The 22,014-nt window shown below is 40.9% G+C and overlaps 1 protein-coding gene across 2 annotated transcripts; it reads left to right on the forward strand.

Moving 5' to 3' along the window:
* Positions 1–89: 89 nt before the first annotated feature.
* On the forward strand, positions 90–21,318 carry TMF1 (TATA element modulatory factor 1). Of its 2 annotated transcripts, none has more exons than XM_088662422.1 (17): positions 90–551; positions 3,719–4,962; positions 6,267–6,370; positions 7,184–7,310; positions 9,784–9,889; positions 10,575–10,717; positions 11,483–11,649; positions 11,910–12,066; positions 12,562–12,654; positions 13,364–13,520; positions 14,369–14,561; positions 15,542–15,611; positions 15,701–15,793; positions 16,631–16,750; positions 17,491–17,637; positions 19,233–19,358; positions 20,238–21,318. In XM_088662422.1, exons 1-17 carry the CDS (start codon positions 332–334, stop codon positions 20,379–20,381), a joined length of 3,411 nt encoding a protein of 1,136 aa, XP_088518548.1. In that variant the 5' UTR covers positions 90–331; the 3' UTR covers positions 20,382–21,318. The 2 variants fall into 2 exon arrangements, with proteins under 2 accessions (XP_088518548.1, XP_088518549.1); XM_088662423.1 differs by having other exon boundaries at positions 90–497.
* The last annotated feature ends 696 nt before the right edge of the window (positions 21,319–22,014 follow it).

Consider the following 22,014-nt stretch of genomic DNA (forward strand, 5'->3'; position numbering starts at 1 on the left):
CCGCGAAGCTATGGCAACGCAGGCCCGGCGTCACGTGAGCGAGGGCGCCGGCTTGTTTTGCTACGTGGAAGGCGGAAGGGGTTTGGCGCATGCGCGGGCTTGCTTGGACGAGTGGGGGGAGCGTGCCGTCGGCGTTCCTGCCTGGCGTGCTGCGTTATCCGGGTTCAGCGCCGCTTCTCTCATGGCGGTCGGTGTCCTGCGGGGCTTTGGCTGCAGCAGCAGCAGCTGCGGATAGAAGAAGGGGGAGCGGGAGGGAGGAGGAAAGGGAGCGGGCAGGTCGTGAGCCGTGGCGGGGGCAGGAGCAACAACGGCGTCGGGGGCGTCGGCGGCGATGAGTTGGTTCAACGCCTCTCAGCTCTCGACCTTCGCCAAGCAGGCTCTGTCTCAGGCGCAGAAGTCCATCGACCGGGTGCTGGACATCCAGGCCGAGGAGGAGGAGGAGGAAGGCGGCGAAGCGGCGCAGGGCGGAAGCGCCCCCTCCCGACCGGGAGAGGCGGGTAGGTGGAGCCGCGGGGAGGACTCGCCTCAGATCCCTCGGCCCTTCAGGCGAGGTGGGCGGCTGAGGGCGCACAAGCGCGAACTGGCGTCAAGCCAGGAGGGTCTCTATACCTGCCCTGACTGGCGTGGCCAGTCCTCTTCCTCGCCTCGGCACTTATTTGGTTATATTTTCTCCTCCACCCCACTCCCAAACCACCCACCCTCTGGTGCTTTTCAGAGGCGTTGACTAAATTGGGTTGTTTTTGTTTTTATTTTGTGTAGGTTATATTGTGATTTTATGTTGTGAACGGCCCTGAGATCTACTGGTATGGGGCGGTGTACAAATAATCAGTGCTTCCCCCCTAAAAACATGTTTACGGTTACTCTCATTTTGACTCAAGAAAATCACCATTTTATAGTTCAAATTGGGAAAAATAAATACAGTAAATGGACAAAAGTACAAAGATTCACAAAATGTTTAGGGGGATGTGTACCCCCAGAAAAAAGCACTGCAAATAATAATAATAATAATAATTAATATTATTATTGGCCTCCAGTGCATGTTCACTTTTTTGAGTGAGCTCCACCAGATTGCAATGGCACTTTCTGCATAAGCATGAGTAGGACGGTGCTGCAAGTTGTCCTACATAACACAATATTTACTGGTTTCCAATATGCCTGCATAGGCATATAATCTATAAATTTTCCTCTGTAAATAACAGTCATAGTAGTGAAAAATACGACCACACATTGTTGCGTCTATACATGCTGGCCTGTGTTATTAACTTCAGTATAGCCATTTTTTTTGTACAGTAACTAGTCCCAGGGGGGCTTGGGAAATGTTTTTCTCAAACAGCGGCTTCCATACCTCATGGCAAAGCTTGAAATGGGTTAAAATATTGACTGTCTATGCTACCGAAAAGCTACTGAGAAAACCTACTAATTTCAATCATCAGATACATGTATTGATTAAATTTAATGTTGTGATCTTTAGAATGAAAAGTTTATAATCACATTCTGGTTCGCCCCTCTCCCCACAGGGACACCTGGGACCCTTTCTTCAACTCACAAGCCCAGCCTGTTGTACCACTGTTGCTCCCTTAGTGTATTTGTACCAATTTCTTGGCGCCTAACTATACAATACAGTACAGTCATACCTCGACTTCCGAAGTCGACAACCCCGGAAGTCTTTTCGCCACATGTGCCCGGCGCATGTGTTCTGCACCTGCACAGAGCGGCGCACGTGGTCGGCGCATACGCCGAAGCGCGAAATTGCGCTTTGCGCATGCGCCGACCACACGCTTCAACATCCAAAAACCTCGACTTACGAAGACAGCCACGGAACGGATCGTCTTCGTAAGTTGAGGTACCACTGTAGTTGCTATCAGCCACCCCCATTCGCATCTCCCAAGTAACATTTGGCAAAATAAACGACATGTCATTGTTTCTAGCATTTCCCACTCTTGTTTGTTGCCTGCTGCTTACACGAGGGTGATCATTAAGCATAACAGCTCTCCATGCATTTTATTTTACTGGCAGGCTATGTGAGAATGTGAGCTAGCAGTAGTCACAGGTATCCTATAAATGGTAGCGAGGCCTTCAGCTTCATTTTTATTTATTTTTTGCATATTTTACCTGACACTGTCACATGTTCCTTTCCAAAAGCACAATACTATTTTCTCAATGATCATGCGGTTATCCTTCAGCTGCCCACCATGCCAAACTTCCACACATCATCTCCTGCTTAGAGCCTCTATGGTATAGAACAACCTTGCACAACCTGGTGCTCTCTAGATATTTTGGGCTATAATGCCTATCAGCCTTGACCATTGGACATGCTGGCTGGGGATGACAGGGACTTCTCCAAAACATCTGGAGGGCACCAGGTTGGGGGTGGCTGCTGTATGATTTCTGAAAGAAGGGTCATTGACATCATTTCTGCACTGTTGTGTTAGTCTGAAATCAGGGGTGTTTTTGTCTGGCTTATTTATAAAATATTTCAAATAAATAAATAAGCCACCTTTTAGAATGAAGACCTCACAAGGAGGTTTCTGTCACATAAATATAGAATCATAATATGTAATAATAATATAAAAAGGAACATGTCTTTCTCTGGCAGTCCATTCTGTTGCACTGTTTATGTTCTCTCAGGGTGTTTTACGCAAGCCTTTTACCAGCCCTCATTCTGGGCGATAAAGAGTTATTGTGCCCGCTTCAGTATGTTTGTGCATGGTGATGCCACTTCAGCAGTTGTTGGTCTTGGATTCATATTATCAGTTCTTGCTCTTTCCTCTCCCTTCCCCACACTCTTATTTGCACACTTCCTGATGTATTTACTTTATAATTTGACTTGTGCTGTTTCCTCCTTGCGTCATTTTTTTCTGTTGATTATCTGTAAAGGCATCCATGTAGATACAGATGCCGACCTAGGCCCCTTTGGGAGAAAGGGCAGGATATGAATCTAATAAATAAAATGATGGCTAAAATTCAGAGCACCACATGGCTAATTCTATGTGCTCAGCAGGGCTGTTTGCAAAAGTTGTTTTAATGCAACATTGGAAGGACACTGGAGAATAGCTGTTTAATTTTAAAAAACCCTCAAAAAGTGCTGCTTGGTTGTAATCTCTATGTTTTTAGCATATTGGGTGATCAAATGTAAACCTTTGCCCAGACTTATTGAACACCACATAACTAACTCTTGTTTGCATTAATCCCACAGCTGAGATTTATTCCTATACTTACATTTCAGGAATATTATCTAACATATACAGTTGGGGGGGGAGCTCTGTTGTACACCCTATATCTGCACTAGAGCTTCCTGTGGTCAGTTGTGTGTACATTTTGCTCATGAAACACCAAAAAAAGTATTGGTGCCAAGTATGAGCATGCTGTTGTATGAAAATAACATACAACTTTAGCTGTCCGCTATCAAGAAATCAGTGTGGTTTTGTTTATAGTGCAGAGGTGCCCAATTTTGAGCCATATCTAAATCATGACAGGTTATTCATTGAGGGGAGATTGTGTCCAACCCCAAGAAGCCATCCATCTTTGTGTGGAGACAAAATGTGGGATAAGTAGGTCATAGCTGCACCAAAGATTCTTCAGGAAAGGAAGTAATATCAATATGTTTTTATGCAGAAAAAAGTGAAATTGGGGCTAACAACACTTAAATATTTGTGAAGTCTGTACAATGCATTTAACTTCTAAAATTTGATTTTCCCTTTCCCTCTCATTGTTTTAGGAACAACTTCTCTTACGAGTGGAGGATGGGATACTTCTACCTGGGGAGCTAATGCAGATACAGAATCTCAAAGTCAGCCAATATCATCTCCTACAGCCATCACCAAACCTGTTAGGAGGACTGTGGTAGATGAATCAGAAAACTTCTTCAGTGCCTTCCTCCCATTAACGGATGTTCAGAGCGTACAGCAAAGTCCAGTGGTGTCTAAGCCACCCACCAAATCGCAGCGACCCAAAGAAGAAGTAAAAAGCACACTAGAAGAATCTCTGCATGCTGACCTGCCAGAAACAGAAGGAAAAGATTTCTCTGTAATTTCACCCTTGGAACTGGAAAACTCCAGTAATTCCCAGGAGAAGTTAGAAGAAGGTAATTCAATACTTGATATTGATGGCAAGCATAATGAAGATGAGCATGAGGAAAACAACACTAAAGACGCTGATCAAGAAGCATCTGCTCAGAATCTCAAGGTAGCAGAAGCCACTGCTATTGTGAAAGCAAGTTCAGGAAGTGAAGAACCTGGCCACATGCCTGACATCTCCACACAACCTCTGCCTGCAGAGACAAAGAATATAGGTTTGGAAACTAAAGAGCGAAAAAGTGAGGATCGGCAAAGCAATACACCTTCACCTCCAATTAGCACTTTCTCCTCAGGGACATCGACAACTAGTGATATTGAAGTTTTGGACCACGAAAGTGTGATAAGTGAAAGTTCGGTAAGCTCAAGGCAAGAGGCTGCCGATTCGAAAGCTAGTCTTCACCTGATGCAAACTTCTTTTCAGCTTTTATCAGCATCTGCTTGCACAGAATACAATCGCCTTGATGACTTTCAAAAATTGACTGAGAGTTGCTGCTCCTCTGATGCTTTTGAAAGGATAGACTCATTCAGCATGCAGTCTTTAGACAGCCGGAGTGTGAGTGAAATAAATTCAGACGATGAATTGTCGGGCAGGGGATGTGTTTCGGCATCTGTAACCCTCAGCCCTTCAACACTAAAAACTGAAGAGCCTGAACCTATAAAAAGCAAGTCGGACCAAATCCTAAGTGAAATTATTGCACTACCCACAGAAGAAACAGAAATGGAGGAAAGTGGGCGAAGTGCGACCCCTGTTAACTCAGAGCAGCCAGACGTCTTGGCTGTTTCTGTGCAAACTGATGGACAGACTCAGAAAGAGGAGGTGGCAGTACATTGGCCCAGTGCTGAAAAGCTGTCAAGTGTAGAGTGTGAAAAAGAAGAGCTTTGCAAGGTAACCCCAGAATTGTCATCATATACATCTTTCTGCTGCCCTGTTGATATGGTTATTCCCTTTTTATGTTTGGGAGAAGAGGTGCAGTAAGATTATTCAGTCAGATTGTTTTGATGTCATGAAATTACCCTTTAAATAATAGTAATAATAATTATTTATACCCCGCCCATCTGTCTGGCTCCCAACAGGATTAAAAGCACAATAAAATATCAAACATTCAAAACTTCCCTAAACAGGGTTGCCTTCAGATGTCTTCTAAAAGTCAGATAGTTGTTTATTTCCTTGACATCTGATGGGAGGGTGTTCCACAGGGCGAGTGCCATTACTGAGAAGGCTCTTTGCCTAGTTCCCTGTAACCTCACTTCTCGCAGGAAGGGAACTGCCAGAAGGCCCTCAAAGCTGGATCTCAGTGTCCGGGCTGAATGATGGGGGTGGAGATGCTCTTTCAGGTATACTGGGCTGAGGCCGTTTAGGGCTTTAAAGGTAGAGCTTGCTGATTGTGTGCATTTTTGTATATATCTGGTTACTCTAGTATGTATGCAGTGTTTGGGAGGCTATGGAGATGTGCGTACGGATTAATGATGCATGAGTATTTTTCTAGTAAATCAAACAGTTGGGATCCTGTGAATTAAATTGTAACAATCATAAATGGTACAATAGCTTCAGTTTCTTTCAAGTGCATTTAAAATCAAATAATCTGTCCAGCAAAACATTTCCATTGGAAATCAATATGGATCAATAGCCAGTGATGTTCATCCACTTTCCACAGTGGAAATATTATCGTTCAGTGGGGTTTCTCCTTCCTCTGCTACCCCACAGCCACTCCTACTGCACTCTCCCCCCAAAAATCTACTCCACCTGAGTTTCCTATGTAATTTATTTTTATTACATTTATATCCAAAGAGCTCAAGATAATATGCATGGTCCTCTTCTGCATTCTGTTCTCACAACAACCCTTCCTGTGAGGTAGTTTAGGCTGTGAGAGAGTTAGCCCAGAGTCACCCAGTAGGCTTCATGGCTAGGAATTTGGACCTTAGTCTCTCCAGACCTTGTCCAGCACTCAACCACAATCCTTCACCACCTCTCTATGTACCATATTCAGTTGTTTGTATCTTAACAGATCAGAACTTAAAATGAATTTGGACTGCGTGGGAAAGACTAAAAAGAGGCACAGCATATATGACGTAAAATGTCTTTTGATGCTTAAGAAAATACTTGAGTGGAACTTTGGGCATTGCTTCTACAATGCTGCCCAAAGAGATCTTACCAGTCTTCTCAGCTTCTTTGTCTTGAATCTTCTTCAGATTATTGATTCACTGACGGAAAAACTGGAAATGAGGGAAACTCGCCTGTTAAGTGTTAGCAAAGAGAAGGCACGCCTAGAAGAAGCTTGTGATAATCTTAATGAGTAAGTTTCAATTGACAACATCCATCCTGAGGCTCTTCAGGTCATGTGAAAACATTGTGAACCATTCTTTTGTTTGATAAATGCATTTGGTTGGCCTTTTGTATAATGTAGCTTTTGTGTAATTTAAGCTAAACAGATTGTAGCAACCCATTTAAAAACTTGAAAGGGGTTGCTAGATGTCAGTGACTATATGGAACTGAATTGAATTAGTTTTAATTGCTGATTAAGTAATGTAGCCACAAGGTGATTTTAATAAAGCCCCAACTTTTTCCCATGAGCTGCCTCAATAGGCATTCTTCTAGGGCAGGCTTCCTCAAACTAGGCCCTCCAGATGTTTTGAGACTATAATTCCCATCATCCCTGACCACTGGCCCTGCTAGCTAGGGATCATGGGAGTTGTGGGCCAAAAACATCTGGAGGGCTGAGTTTCAGGATGCCTGTTCTAGATAAGTGCTGGACTCCATAGTCATATAAGAAAGCATGATGGGGAAAAGCTCTTTATGTGAGGTCATGGTTATACGTTGTAGCATGAATGGAGCTCCTCAGGTGCTAGTGCGTTGTTAAGTGCTTTTGGGGTGGGTAGAGGAATACTGGAAAGCAAAACAGATTCCTGTGATGTCCATTGGTCTATTTATTCAGATAAAAAGTTGAAGGATTGAATTAGAGAAGTAATTCCTCCTTGCTTTTCTTTTGCCTTCACGAGAAAGAGGGTTTGCAGGTGTGAGTGAGAGGGTGTACATTTGCATGAATAAATTCTGCTTCCCATTTGAAATGTTACACACAGTCATAATGACGCAAATGTTTTATGTTTAGCGAAATCATCAAGATGAAAGAAGAGAACAGTAGCATTTCATCTCTTAAAGAGGAGTTTGCTCAGCGAATAGCAGATGCAGAGAAAAAGGTTCAGCTAGCATGCAAAGAGAGAGATACAGCAAAAAAGGTAACACTCCTATGTATGAATTATATTATATTTTTATAGTGTTACTTTGGGTTTGCTTTGAATCAAATCATAAGGTCTGGTCTTTTAAATTTGCAGTGAATCAATACAGATTTTGCTGGGAAAATTCCTGCCACTAATGTGTAATTTATTTTATTTATAAAAATATTTATATACTGCTAATGCATAAAGAAAGCAGCAAAACAGTTCACAGTGTACATAAAACTATACAAAAAGAAACATATAAGAAGCTAAAATCAAGTAACTATTGTGAAAAAATTTATTCTTAATTGCCTGCATAAGTCTAATGCAATACAGAAATTTTCAGCAGGCATTTAAAAGTTGAAACAGAAGGTACCTGCAGAATCTCTGTTGGCAATTACAATACTGGACCAATGATGACTCTACAGGCTTGGTTCCTTGTTCCTGTCAAATGAGGCTGGCCAACTCTGGGAGTGACCAGTGATGCTCCAGCAGACTATCTCAGTGATTGAGCTGGAACATAAGGGTTCAGGTGGCTCCTGAGGTACTCTGGACCTAAGTTGTTCAGGACTTCGTAAATTAATACCAGAAGCAGGCTTGGTATTAGATGGACAACCAAGTGCAGATACTTTAGCAATGGTATTGTGTGTTGTTAGCCACATTTTCCCCATCAGCAATCTGGCTGCTGCATTCTGCATCAGCTGGAGCTTCTGAACCACACCCAAGGGCAGCTCCACATAGAGCACATTACAGAAATCCAGCCTGGATGTTACCAGCACGTGGTCTTCCAGCATCACTCCATAGTGAGCTGTATATCATTAACTCAAAAGTGATGATTCTAGGATAAGAGTTTGTGCGGTTTATCATGATAGGCCTGTTGTTCTGGCAGCAATCCAGCTACGGAGCATAATAAACACTGCTGAGTAGAAGCACAGATTCCTGCAGCATCTTTCCTAATATGAGTGAAAGAGATATTGAGGGAGGGAAAGGGGGCCACTCTCCATTCTCAAACCCTTAGGCCAGGATTCCAGTGAAACTAGCTAGTTCATCCAAAGGGGGCTTCAGACTTGTTTTTTCTTGAACAGCAGACTCTGTTCATGCAGCATGACAAAATGCTTCTGAAGCTAGGGGAGTTTCAGAAGCATTTTGTGATGTAGTATAAGATGGAAGCTGAACATGAGGAAAAAGAACGGAAAAAAGTTCAGTGGTTAGCATAAGATAGTTGCATGAGCCTAAGCAGTTATTTGGAGCCTGGTCACACATTTTAACCATAGGTAGTCTGGGCTGCTGGTTAAATATGTCATGCCTAGTTTGAAATGATCATAGAGGATCTTTCTAACCACTTCTGCCTCTCGCCATTCTTTCCAGCTTGGGTTTGGGATAGAATATAGAAAGAAAGATAATTACTCAAAAGAGGATGATTTGACTAAATATTGAAAGTAACATTTTAAACCAGAAAGGTTTTTGGGTGGGGTCATGTTACATGTTCAAAGCTATATTCTCAGCTATCAGATCTCCTTAGAGCCTTGGATTTCATATAAAAGCAGTTCTTAAAGATAAGTATAAAAGTAATGTGATGGGGAAGGATGACAGTGGCTGATCTTGTAATTTAAAAAATGTATTAGCTTTTAATAATAATAATAATAATAATAATAATAATAATAATAATAATAATAATACATTTATTTATACCCCACCCTTCCCGGTTTGAAAATCGGGCTCAGGGCGGCTAACAGCAAATCTAAAACATTGATTAAAATGCAACTTAAAAAACAGTTTAAAAACAGCATAAAATATAACATAAATGCAGCATCAATGTCAATAAAATTCAAAAATTCAGGGTCATTTTTTGGGGGGGGGCAGTTCAGTAAACATCAAATGATCGCTAGGGCTAACTGGCCAAGTTTGGTCTTGCTAGGGCCAGCAAAGAGACCAGGGAAGAGTTTAAATGTGGGGTCCCAGAAGGGTTTCTTCATAGAAAAAGGAAAGGGAAAAGGGAATGGAGGAATCAGGCTAAATTCAAATTGAAGGCCAGGTGGAATAGCTCTGTCTTACAGACCCTGCAGAAGGAGATCAAGTCCTGCAGTGCCCTAGTCTCGTGGGGCAGAGCATTCCACCAGGTCGGAGCCATCACTGAAAAAGCCCTAGCCCTGGTAGAGGATAATCTGGCTTATTTAGGGCCTGGGACCCTTAAGCTATTATTATTCATGGACCTTGGGGTCCTCTGCGGGACATACCAGGAGAGGCGGTCCCGTAAGTACGAGGGTCCTAGGCCACATAGGGCTTTAAAAGGTCAAAACCAGCACCTTAAACCTGACCCAATACTGTACCGGGAGCCAACGCAGCTAAAAATCATGAGATGTACAGGTTGTTAACGATTAACAGCTATGAATGTCATAATGCTGTAAGCCCCACCTAGTGTGAAGTAAACGTTTTTAAAATTCACAGTCAAAATGTATAAATGGTACAATAATTATTTGTGTTTCTTCTTTAGGAAGTAAAGATTCTCAAAGAAGATCTAGCAACTAGATTGAACAGTAATGAAACCGCTGAAATACTAAAGGAGAAAGATGAACAAATTAAAGGATTAATGGAGGAAGGTGGGTATTAGTTTCTTAAAAACAGTTCCTAGGAAACTAGCTACATATGTTACTTCAAATGTCTGGTCACTTTGAATTTATTCGGTAAGAAATACTTTTCAACTACAGCCCTTACTGGCAAGGGAATAACAGATTCCCTCTTCAAACCTATCTTGTCAACAAGCAATTCAGGGTGTGAAAATTTTAATAGCTTATGAAAGGGTAAAGCTAGGTGTGTGTAGCCCTCCAAAAAGGTGGAATAGCAAGGCTTTAGCCGTGAGTTACACAAACCAGTTGATGTGCATCTTGTGTTATACCTTGACAGCTGCTTCTGAGATACAGTCGTACCTTGGTTCCTGAACAGAATCCATTCTGGAAGTCCGTTCGACTTCCGAAAACCAAGGTGCAGCTTCCAATTGGCTGCAGGAGCTTCCTGCACTCAATCGGAAGCCGCGTCGGATGTTCGGGTTCCAAAAAACGTTCGCAAACCGGAACACTCCCTTCAGGTTGCCTAGGGTTTGGGTCTTTAGTCTTACCTGATTATATGTATTCCAGTTCACATGCCAGAGTCTCTGGTGATTTAGTTAGTTTTCATGCCCATTCACAGTCAATTTGCCCAAATAGTTTGAATTTAAAGAATCAGAATGTGAAGAGACATGTTAAATATGCACTGATCCCCGCTCACCAGATCTATCTTTCTTTGCAGGAGAAAAGCTTTCAAAACAACAGTTGCAAAATTCTAACATCATTAAGAAGCTAAGGGCAAAGGAAAAGGAAAGAGAAAAAATGAATACAAAGCAGAGTAAAAAGATTACAGAATTAGAAGAAGAGTTGCAGCATTTGAAACAGGTTGGGTAAATTTTTGGACATGGCATTGGAAGGGTTTGCATGCCTTTTATCTATGTGTCAGTTCACTTATTATTTTATTATTATTATTTTATTATTATCATTATTGAATGTGTAACCTGTCGCTTAAGAATCAAGGAGGCTTGCAACTGGATGTTGTTAAACCCAACTGGATTTTTTTTAACCCAGTAAAATATAAAGCCATAGTGCCCAAATAGCAGCCATATTATTTTCAGAATTCTCTCCAAAAATGGAAAAAACAGAATAGCTCTGAATCTCATTGTGAAAGCCTTGCCACAGCTTTGTGGCAAAAACTCTCCTTCTTGCAGCAGATGTATTCAACTCATGTAGTGAGGGCACGTGGAGTCAGGACTTTTCCATAGAACATAGTTTACCATGTTTCCCTCATGGGGAAGGAGCAGTATTGGGTATATAAATAAATCTCTCTTTAAGGGTGAGAAGCGTGTAATTTGGTAGCAAAGTCCACCAACTTCAATGCAGTCACTGCAAATGTGTGCCCATTTCAGATTCCAAAAAAAGTGAATGTAAAGGCACAGAGGCACAAAGTTAGGTTTAACCTTCTTTGTTAGCGTAATGATAATTTCTGTAAAACATTATGTGAAGCTTCTGAATGATTTTCCTTCATTGCTTATATTTTTCCTTAGTCTAGCTTTTGATAAAGGTAGAAGCTGTTTTCTGTGCAGTGATTTTTAAAGCTCTGTAAATAGAAGTTAAGCAATAGGTTGTGATGCCATTTCATTGTAACAGGTGTTGGATGGCAAAGAAGAAGTTGAAAAGCAGCACAGGGAGAGCATCAAGCAGCTAAGTAGTGTGGTTGAACGGCAAGAGAAGGATATTACCAGACTCCAGGCGGATCTTGAGGATCTTGAAGAGAAGAACCGAAGTGTGCAGGCAGCTCTTGATAGTGCATACAAGTAAGGCAATGTCCATAAAAATTGACAAGAACAGATACTTGTTGTGCCTAGAAGACATTCTCTTTCAGGTTTCCCCAGTATTTTCAGTACTGTGCATTTTGTTTTCCAGTTGGTGAATTTAAAATACATAAACATAGGATGGTGTTCAACTAAGTTTTACTCAAGAGTAGACCTATTAAAAAGAATGGACTTAGCCACACCCATCAATTTCAGTGCATGCCTCCCATTGCTTCTACATTTAAAATACATGTTTTTCACAGGGAACTTGCAGATCTTCACAGAGCAAACGCTGCGAAAGACTGTGAGGCACAAGAAGCAGCATTAAGCCATGAACTGAAAATGAAGGAGCAGCTGGGCTTAGCTCTAGAGAAGGCCCAAGAGGAGGCTCGCCAGCAACAAGAGGCTTTAGCAATTCAGGTCAGTGTTGGAGTACAACTAAAGTTTGCAAGTGTTTTTTTTTTGCCAGTGGTATATGTTGTAATGCTTACATGTCATAGCAGTGCAGCCTGAAAACCACATTACAAGTGATTCCCAGAACAATCTAATTCAACATGTGCTTGGCATAATTACAAGTAGGAATGAATGAAGCAGAGGGGCATGCTTTAAAATTACATAGAAACCACTGAAATGCTGAAAATCTTAAGGGGGGAAATTAAAAGGAATATTAGCTTACTAAGGCACTAGATTAGAAGTATTTGAAACAGGATGTGCTTGCTCTTTGTGCTGCAGCAACAGCATACAGTAGTGGCAAAGTAATGATAACTCCTTAAGCAACCTAATGGTGTTCTGGGTGTGATAGTCAGAATTATAGGAGGTGCAAACTGGTGTCTTACTGATGCATGATAAAAAGCCAGTGGAGTGTTAGATCTGCATATTCAATTCAGCATACTGTATTTGTATCCCTGTGTGCAGGTGACAGACTTGAGAGTGGCCCTGCAACGTGCAGAACAACAAACGGCTAGAAAGGAGGATTATTTGCGTCAGGAAATCAGTGAACTTCAGCAGGTACTCTGGCAGATTGTTCTCTGAGATCTCAGTCTTTTTTTTGCCTCTTACAAATTCTAGGAAAAATTTGTTTTCTAATTCACGAACGGTTGACTGTTGATCCTCCTTCCAGTGATCCATAACAGGAAATTTTAAAAGGAAACACATGGCTACTTTTAATTTGGGCAGAGAGTTAGAAACAGGCATGCTCTACTGAACATTCAAGATGTAAGTTATCAATCAGTTTGGAATTTTTGGATTTCCAGTTTCAATAACAAGCAGTGTGTGACTACTGTATTTAGCAAAGCAACAAATATTTCCATGGTTTGGACTTGTGCAGAGCCTTGATAGTCTTGCCAGTGGCCAGCAGGTGGGGCTCAGTCCCATAGATAACTCCTTGCTCCTTCTAATACCGTAACTAGGAGAAGAAATTGTGCAAAATAAGCAAAATAGGTAGATGTTCAATTGTATACTGTAGCTGAGCTGCAAAATTCAGCTTTTCATTGTGCAGTTAAATGATTTGTGGTACAGCAAATGGTCTAATGCTTAAAGCTGCTGCTGTCTGTAATACCATACTGCTTACTTTTTTGCAGTACATTAATGAAAACTTTTCAGTAGATGGAGGATGTGGCACAATACTGTATTTGCCTGAATAGGGATACAGCTTCAGATTGTTCTGTTCATGGTATTTTAGGGCTTAAAGTAGTGCTTACCCAATTTATAATTTCAGAGGCTTCAGGAAGCAGAGACTCGTAACCAGGAGCTGAGTCAAAGTGTTACATCTGCTACGAGGCCCCTGCTCCGACAGATAGAAAACCTGCAAGCAACCTTGGGAGCACAGACCTTGTCATGGGAGAAGTTAGAGAAGAATCTCTCTGATAGGCTTGGTAAGGCAAAAGTCGTTGGTCAGAGGGATTTTTTGGGGGGTGGGTGGGTCTCAAGAACTTCCATGCATAGCACAAAATTAAAGGATATGAATGGGAACTCATGATGATGCAGGCACACACACAGAGAGAGAAAATAGGAGATACAGGCATGTATCTGGAATATGTGTTCTGATGGTGCGTTTAACGATTTGGCAGGGATCTACAGAAGCCTATGTGTGACCAGAAAACACTAAAGCACAGTTCCATGTGGTTCTGATTTTGCTTCTCTGGTTGCAGCTTCTTCTGCTCCCAACCCAAGTGGGTGGAAAACTAGCCTGACTAGGTACCATGGATCTCCTGTGCTGTCTGTGTCTGTATCTGGTTCAGTTTATTCCTCACCCCATCCCTACTCTTCCTTAGAATGGGAAAACATCCTAGGTAGTGATCCAACCAGTGTCTAAAGGGAACCACCTCTGCCTTAAATCGATAGTCCTTTGCATGTGACATACCTAAGAGCCATGTTTGATATATACATGCATTTAATGTGATAATAGCTTTGGAGGAGAGGTCATAAAGTTACCAGAGGCTATACTCCTCTCCTAAGAACACCAGAAGAGCCTGATGGATCAGACTGATGGCCTATCTAGTCCAGCATCCTGTTCTCACTGTGGCCAAGCAGAAGCATGTGGGAAAGCAGCAAGCAGAACATGAGCACAAGAACGTTCTCCCCTCCTGTGGTTTCTAGTAACTAGTATTTGAGAGCATTGCTCTCTCCAACTGTGAAGGAAAAGCATAGCCATCCATCATGGCTAGTAGCATCTCCTCCATAAATTTGTAAATTCTAACTAGTAATGTTCTCTTACTGTTAGGGGAATCTCAAACTGCCTTGGCAGCACAGGCTGAAAGAGAACGCGCTGCTACAGAGGAACTTCTTTCCAATAAAATCCTGCTTTCTTCCACTGAATCACAAAATAGCCTCCTAAGGCAAGAAAATACCCGCCTTCAAGCACAACTCGAGACAGAGAAAGCCAGGCTTAAGAAACTAGAAAATGAAAACAATCGGTAAATTGCTTCTGAAGTTTACAACAATTTCTCTGAAAGCGTACAACATAGTTGAAATAGCTATGTGGGGGGTGTAATGAACAATGCTACTTTAAAAATGTAAGACTTCTTTAACTATATTTTATTTTATTTTTTGTGCCACTTGTATGGCCACTCAGTAATATTGTTGTCTATCTAGTGTCTCAGAGGCTTTCAGGACACATGCATTCTATTGGGGGCATTTTTCCTAATGCCTTAGAAAGCACAAAGAGTGGTAAAGTATACTGCAGGGATGGGAAACCTGTGACTTGCCGGATGTTCTTGGACTTGCAGCTGCCATTAGCCACAGCCAGAATAGCCAAGCACAACATATATTGTTCTCTTAAAAATGGTTACATTTGTTGTGTGGGTGCTGCTACCAGCATAGTGTATTTACCAATAAAATCCATCTCGCCAGCAGTGCAGATAGTACAGGTTACTTGCTGATCCCATGTGCAACCAAACTAGCATGCTGCAGTTCATATAGGCCTGTTTTTGTTTTTTCAAGTTCTGTATAATCTTGACTGCCAGACACAATACAGTGGTACCTTGGTTCTCGAACGAAATCCATTCCGAAAGCCCGTTTGGTTTCCGAAACATTCAAAAACAGAGGCATGGCTTCCCATTGGTTGCAAGAGCTTCTTGCACTCAGTGGAAGCTGCGTCACACGTTCGGATTCTGAAAAACATTCGAAAACGGAAGCATTTACTTCCAGGTTTTTGCTGTTCAAGAACCAAAACATACGGCAAAAGAGGCGTTCAGGAACCAAGGTTCCACTGTAGTAAATCTCATGCTACTTCAGTGCATTTATTTCATTTTATTTTTAAAAGTTTTTTTATTGAAATAAGTACAAACAAAGCTGTACAATAAAAATAGTAGAAGTACAAAAACAGTACGTTTATAATAAGATCCCTCCTCCTATTTACTGAGATTGTACATGTGTTTTCTCACTCTTGGCGCAGGTATGAAGTCGAGCTGGAAAACCTTAAAGAAGAGTATGTGAAAACTGTTGGAGAGGCAAAGAAAGAAAAGGTTTTGATATATTCTTTGATAATAACATTGCTTTAGCAAATAAGACTTCTCAGTGAATAAATACATCTTTTTTGTTTTGTTTTCTGCAGACGCTGTTAGCTACTCAGCTGGAAATGGAGAAAATGAAAGTTGAGCAGGAAAAGAAGAAAGCAATTTTTGTACAAGAAACTGCAAGGGAAAAGGTGCTTGTTCATGTTAACCACTTTCCATAGTTCTTGGAGACAAAGCAAGCCTTAAGTGAGCACACAAAGCAGTTGTCAGGCGAGGTGGTAGCTTTCTGGGATCTCTGTTTCTGTGTTTCACTCTTGAGAGTGCCATACACTATATACAATATAAATTCTGATTTAGTTGTGTGTAATAACAACACAACTGTTGTTGTTGTTGTTGTTGTTGTTGTTTGTATACCACCCTTCATCCAAAGATCCCAGGGTGGTTCACAATAGAAATTATCATGGCAGTGGGCCACAACCTCTTATTTTGTGGGCTTTATACTTCCTTCTGTGACCTTAAATCACACTGCCCTGCACCTTCCCTTTCCTTTGGGTTTCCAGTTGGCCTTCAATCCTGAGAATATTCCCTCCTTATTTTATTTCACTCTTGGACATGAGGATGCTCCATTTGTTTGTACTTCACTTGAGGATACTTAAGAAGTCTTTATGTTATATATACAATGTAAATTCCTACACGCTTAGTGCTCTTTCACCATTAGTGTGTCCGATGCTAACATGGCATTAGGGTTTCATTCTGCTCTGCGTGATTACTAAGTGAAGTTACTTTGCTTCAAATAATCAGCAAGTTCCGTAGATGATGTGACTTTGGAAGCTGAAGGAGCAGAGTAAGCAATACTATCAAGTCCATTTTGTTGCTTAATTTGTTGAAGTTATAAGTGAATTGCCTAACAGGAGATCTTGTGTTTGTCATGTTTTCATCATCTTCTTAGTATTTCAGAGTAGGCAAATTCGTTGCACTAATATATATATTATTGTTCTTCTCTTTGGGTATTGTACATTTTCTCTTAGGAGCGTAAATTATACACTTCATCAACGATGGAAACTGTCTCCAGCACTCCAACTCTGTCACGCTCAAGCTCAATAAGTGGGGTTGATATGGCAGGTCTCCAGGCATCCTTTGTATCCCAGGTATTGTTCCGTGTATCGTTTGACCTTTATTTGCTCCTTCAGTGTCTTATTTATTTATTTATTTATTTATTTATTTATTTATTTATTTATTTTGATGTCTTAATTGTTTTCTTGAATCCAGCAAAGCCTCAGTGCTAAAGTGAGAGCAGGTGGTTTGAAGTAGTTTCGCCAGTGCATGTGATGCTATAGGGCAACACATAGAAGGATTGCTGGTAATTAGAAAATGAACTTGCTTCTCTTCGCCTTTGTACGTTTTGGCTGTCATGAGGAAATTCCACTTTGGATGAAATCTGATGAGAGCTTAACTGACAGGTCTTGGGTATAGCCTTTTATCAATATCAGAAGATGAAATGATTTAAATGCGATATTTTCTTTCCAGAACATTACTTCTACAAACCACTGAATATATATTTGCTAACAAAAATGGCACATATTTGATATGTGAAATGCTTTCCAAACAGTTCAATCCTCACAGCAACCCTGTGATGATGATTAGGATGCTAGATATTGAATGGCCAGAGGTTATCACAATGAACTGAGCAGGGTTTCGAATCCGCTTCTTGATCCACCATACCAAACTGGCTCTCTTCACTTGCTTTTGCAAGCAAGCCGTTTAAACAAAAAAAGAGTTAACATTCTAGTGTCAATCTTGAAAGTTGTATCATTCTTTGGTTACAATATAATAACATACACCCATGAAATTGAATACTTAACAGTATGTATCACACTTTTTATTGCAGGATGACCAACATGATCATTCCTTTGGTTCCGTGACTACAAGTGGGAACAATCTATATGACGCAATGAGAATGGGAGCAGGCTCAAGCATTATTGAAAACCTACAGTCACAATTAAAATTGCGAGAGGGCGAGATTTCTCACCTACAGGTAACCAGTGTTGACCTGTGTGTCTAAACATAAGTAGGAATAGGTGTTCCATATGTGTGATGTGCATACTTGATAGACTGATGTGATCAGTTCATTTTTATGGACTTGTTTTGCCAGAGTTCAGTCTTCGGCCCAATACATCCAGTATTGTCAGTCCATTGGGGGATCCCCCCCCCCAGAGCAAATTGATTGTAAGCCATTCTAGAGGGTTCCCCAACCTCAAGAAATTTCAATTTTGGGGGTGTATCGGGGCTTGCAGCAGGATGAGAGGAGCCTGGAAAAGTCTTGTGTGAACACAGACACTTTGATCGCTGTTGAACAAATTATAGAAATGGTTCAGAAACATTTTAGTGGGGAGTTCCAACACATGGCACAGTGAGAAAGATACAGTGCAGTGTTTCTCTCCATCTGCTTTTAAATACGGCAGTAACTTGTAGGAAGTAACTACTTTAAGAGGTTAGCTACCATAATAGGTGTTCATAAGTTCTCCCATTTTTCAAGCTCATGAGCTGCTGTAATACCTTCCAGTTAGCAGAGAGACCAGCACAGTTTCAGTTCTCTTATTTTGCCCTCTGAATCCAAATGCTTGTGTTTTGATGCTACACCAGAACAAGAGATGGAACTTCGTAATTTATTGAAGGCACACAATAAATGTATATGCCACAGTTAGAATTTGAAACCTTGTGTCGGTTTTGTTTTATAGGAATGATTTACCTTAATCCCTTCATTTTATTTGTGTGCCGCTTTTCCACAAAAGAGGTAAAGGTACCCCTGACCATTAGGTCCAGTGGCAGACGACTCTGGGGTTGCGGCGCTCATCTTGCTTTATAGGCCGAGGGAGCTGGCATTTGTCCGCAGGCAGCTTCCGGGTTATGTGGCCAGCATGACTAAGCCGCTTCTGTTGAACCAGAGCAGCGCACGGAAACACCGTTTATCTTCCTGACAGAGCGGTACCTATTTATCTACTTGCACTTTGACGTGCTTCCAAACTGCTAGGTGGGCAGGAGCTGGGACGGAACAACGGGAGCTCACCCTGTCGCGGGGATTCGAACCGCTGACCTGATCGGCAAGCCCTAGGCTCAGTGGTTTAGACCACAGCGCCACCCGCATCCACAAAATAAATCATGCTGAAAGTGGCTGACAACAAAGAAACAGAGATGTGTTTCAGACAAACACTACAATACCAGTTTCACAATAACGTAGCAAAACACCAACATAGCAACCATTTCATAACAATGTAACAGAACAATAGCAATAATAATAACACAAAACACACACATTACGGTCATATAAATAAAGCAACATGCAGCATCCAATGGCAAAAATAATGGGAGTTTCACAGTTTCACCTTAGTCCTAGAAACACCTGTTCCATGATGTTGCTCACAGTCCCTCTTCTGCAGCAGCTTCTTAAAAGGCTTTCAAGGGCAAGGGGTGGGGTAGCTGGAAACCCCACTTCCATGCATTATTCCTGTGAATACCAGAAACTCGTAATATGGAACATATGCTTGCAAGCTTAACACTCCTGGTTACTTTTAATGGATACAAAATTAGTAACTAGATAGAATTTTAACTGTCAAATATTTGTTACCTTAGCTGGAAATCGGAAACCTTGAAAGAACTCGGTCGGTAATGGCAGAAGAGCTGGTAAAGCTGACAAATCAAAATGATGACTTTGAAGAAAAAGTGAAGGAGATTCCCAAGCTACGTGCACAGCTAAGGGTAGGTAGCTTGTTTCTACAATGAAATCTGAAATGTATTCAGCAGCCTCTGTAAATATGTCCTTGCTGTACATGTAAAGTGAAATACTTTATTACAAAGTACAGCGAAAAGCAGTGCTTGCATTCCTAAACATACTCACTAATGAATAATTTTCATTGAACACTACAAGAGTTACTTTTGAGTAAACCAGGTTAGGAACCTGCAGCTAATGCAAAATGCAGTTTCTAGGGTCCTTAACGGGACATGCAGCTTTGCACATATTACACCAGTGTTGATTTTGACCTCATGTGACTCAGGACCCGAATACCCCGCAATGATCATTTGAGGCCCTTCTCCATGTGCCTTCTCTGAAGGATGGTGGCAATCCATGACTTCTCTTTGGTGGCTTACCATCTGTGGAATGCTCTCCCTAGTGTCGTCATTAACAGCTTTGGACACCAGGCTAAGGCTATCCTGTTTTACCAGGTTTTGGGTGGTTGATTTTGGATCATACCTTTGTATGATGCTTGCCTCTTTTGTGGTGCTCATCTTTTAGTGGGCTGGACTTTGATAGTACTGCTGGATGAACTTTGGGGAGTGGGTGAATGAACACTTTTTGTAAATTTTGTTTGCTTTACTTTGCTTCTTGCCAAAACTGATTTTAGTTGTTTCTGTATTTTATGTTGTTGAAAGTTGCCTTGAGACTTTTTTGTGTGTTTGTGAAGCGGTGAATAAATGCAGTGATTGCGTGTGATTGGTATTGTTTTGGCTACATAAAGATTGGCACTCGAGAGTTGACTTTACTTTTAGTATATTCTATCTTGACATTCTAAAAGGTGTCTTTAACAGCTCTTTTGTAAATGTGGATAGCAAGTCATCAACTATTGGGCTGTGTTTCAGGATTTGGATCAGAGGTACAATACCATTCTCCAGATGTATGGCGAGAAAGCGGAAGAAGCAGAAGAACTGAGGTTGGACCTTGAAGATGTGAAAAATATGTACAAGACTCAGATTGATGAACTTCTAAAACAAAGGCATAGTTAATTATTGCTGAAGTTGCAGTTTGCAAACGACATTGCATTAAACTGTAGAAATGTTTATGTAAATGCAGATGAGTTGTAAAGAATTTGTACTATAGGATGATTATATGGTAGAGGGTTCGTACGTTGGCAAGAATGTTATGCTTTTGTGATGGCCAACTGCCAGCAATTAAATTATTTGTTAATATTTAAATTTTTATATCCGTAGATGAATGTTAATTAAAAGACAGACCATCTTGTTGTCAATAGAGTAAGTTGCAAATTAGTTTGCATAATGCTTATCATTCAGCAGCAGGAGCTTTTTAATTGCAGTTGCCTCACGGGCATGTAGCTGAATAATTTCACTGACAGTTTTTCATGGATATCCTAATGCTGATTCATTTCTATCCAAATTAATATTTGGCGGAAAAATAGATTGATTTTAAAAAATATAAATACTGATAGCAAATAATTGCTATCTGAAATACAAGGCTTAGAATGCCTTTTAAGACTTTTTTAAAACAACAACAACAACAAAACCCAGCAAATTAATATTTGGATTTATACTGTAGTGTCCTAACCAGGGTACTGGTGCCCACAAAGCCTTTGCAGCCAACAATACAGGGTGACATTTAAAGGCTCAAAATCGGTATTGCAATAGCAACCAAGCTCCCTCCTATACAATAGATAACAATTCTACTGTTTCTTAAATGTTTGGCTGCATTCCAAAGCATAATCCACTGCCACATAGAAGCGGGCTGCCTAGCAGCTTTAATGGCTTTTAACTAGCAAAAGAAAAGAAGCAACATTTGCCTAAAAATCAGTAGTACTCTGGGGGGATGAAAGGAGTTTACATGTTGAAATGGTTGCACATCTTCCTGTCATAGCCTGATTCTCACCATGTGTGTGAGTGCACTTTATTTTCAAAAGTGAATAAACTTGTTCCAGATGTTTCAAATGAACTCCAGTAGTTTAGAAACTATCTTTAGAAGGTGTTTGACAGAACATAAAAAAGGAATAGCATCTTGAGTTGCCTTCCCAGCTATTTAGCCTAAGCAAAACAGAAAACTCCCTAGTATCAGCCACATTCATAGGAGGACCTTTACATTATTGTGCTTTCTTAAAGTCATACTTTGTATGACAGCTATAAAGGGTCATTTCTGTTAAACTGACCTTAAACTGTTTAAATGTTCAGGAAAAAAATGTGGCATTGCTGCATTTCTTTAGGATTTAAAAAGGTTTCCTCACAGGAACTGGAATTTTCATAGCTGAATTTACATGAAATTTTTAGTCTCTGATAGATAAAATTTACGCATCCTGTCATGTTGGTATACAAGACATATTTTTCCTGAACGAATTATCTACAGAGCTTTCATCGAGCATAAGGTGCGTGGAGATTCTAAGATTTTATTTGATACTTTGACATTGTATCAACCACTTACTCTTAATTGCTTACCTTTGGCCGATGTCTATTTGGAAATCATGTGCTATAACCTCCTGAGATCATACTACCATGTAATAGGAAATGGGAGTCTTATACTGTTGATCTGCCTGAGGAAAGCTAGTGTGTCAGAGAGAGAGCTTCTACTGCAAGCTTTTCCCTGGCATATTAGGATTCATCCTGATCCACTAGTTTTCTGTGTGCAGGATTTCTTTTT

This window comes from Zootoca vivipara, chromosome 2, assembly GCF_965207765.1.
Source record: "Zootoca vivipara chromosome 2, rZooViv2.hap1.1, whole genome shotgun sequence".
NCBI lineage: Eukaryota > Metazoa > Chordata > Lepidosauria > Squamata > Lacertidae > Zootoca > Zootoca vivipara.

Bases quoted from the DNA above. Each gene is read 5' to 3' on its own strand.
- TMF1 (XM_088662422.1), top strand. From the start codon at position 332: ATGAGTTGGTTCAACGCCTCTCAGCTCTCGACCTTCGCCAAGCAGGCT. The intron at 17,638-19,232 runs GTAACCAGTGTT...TTGTTACCTTAG, and splicing joins GCGAGATTTCTCACCTACAG to CTGGAAATCGGAAACCTTGA. The intron at 19,359-20,237 runs GTAGGTAGCTTG...GCTGTGTTTCAG, and splicing joins AGCTACGTGCACAGCTAAGG to GATTTGGATCAGAGGTACAA.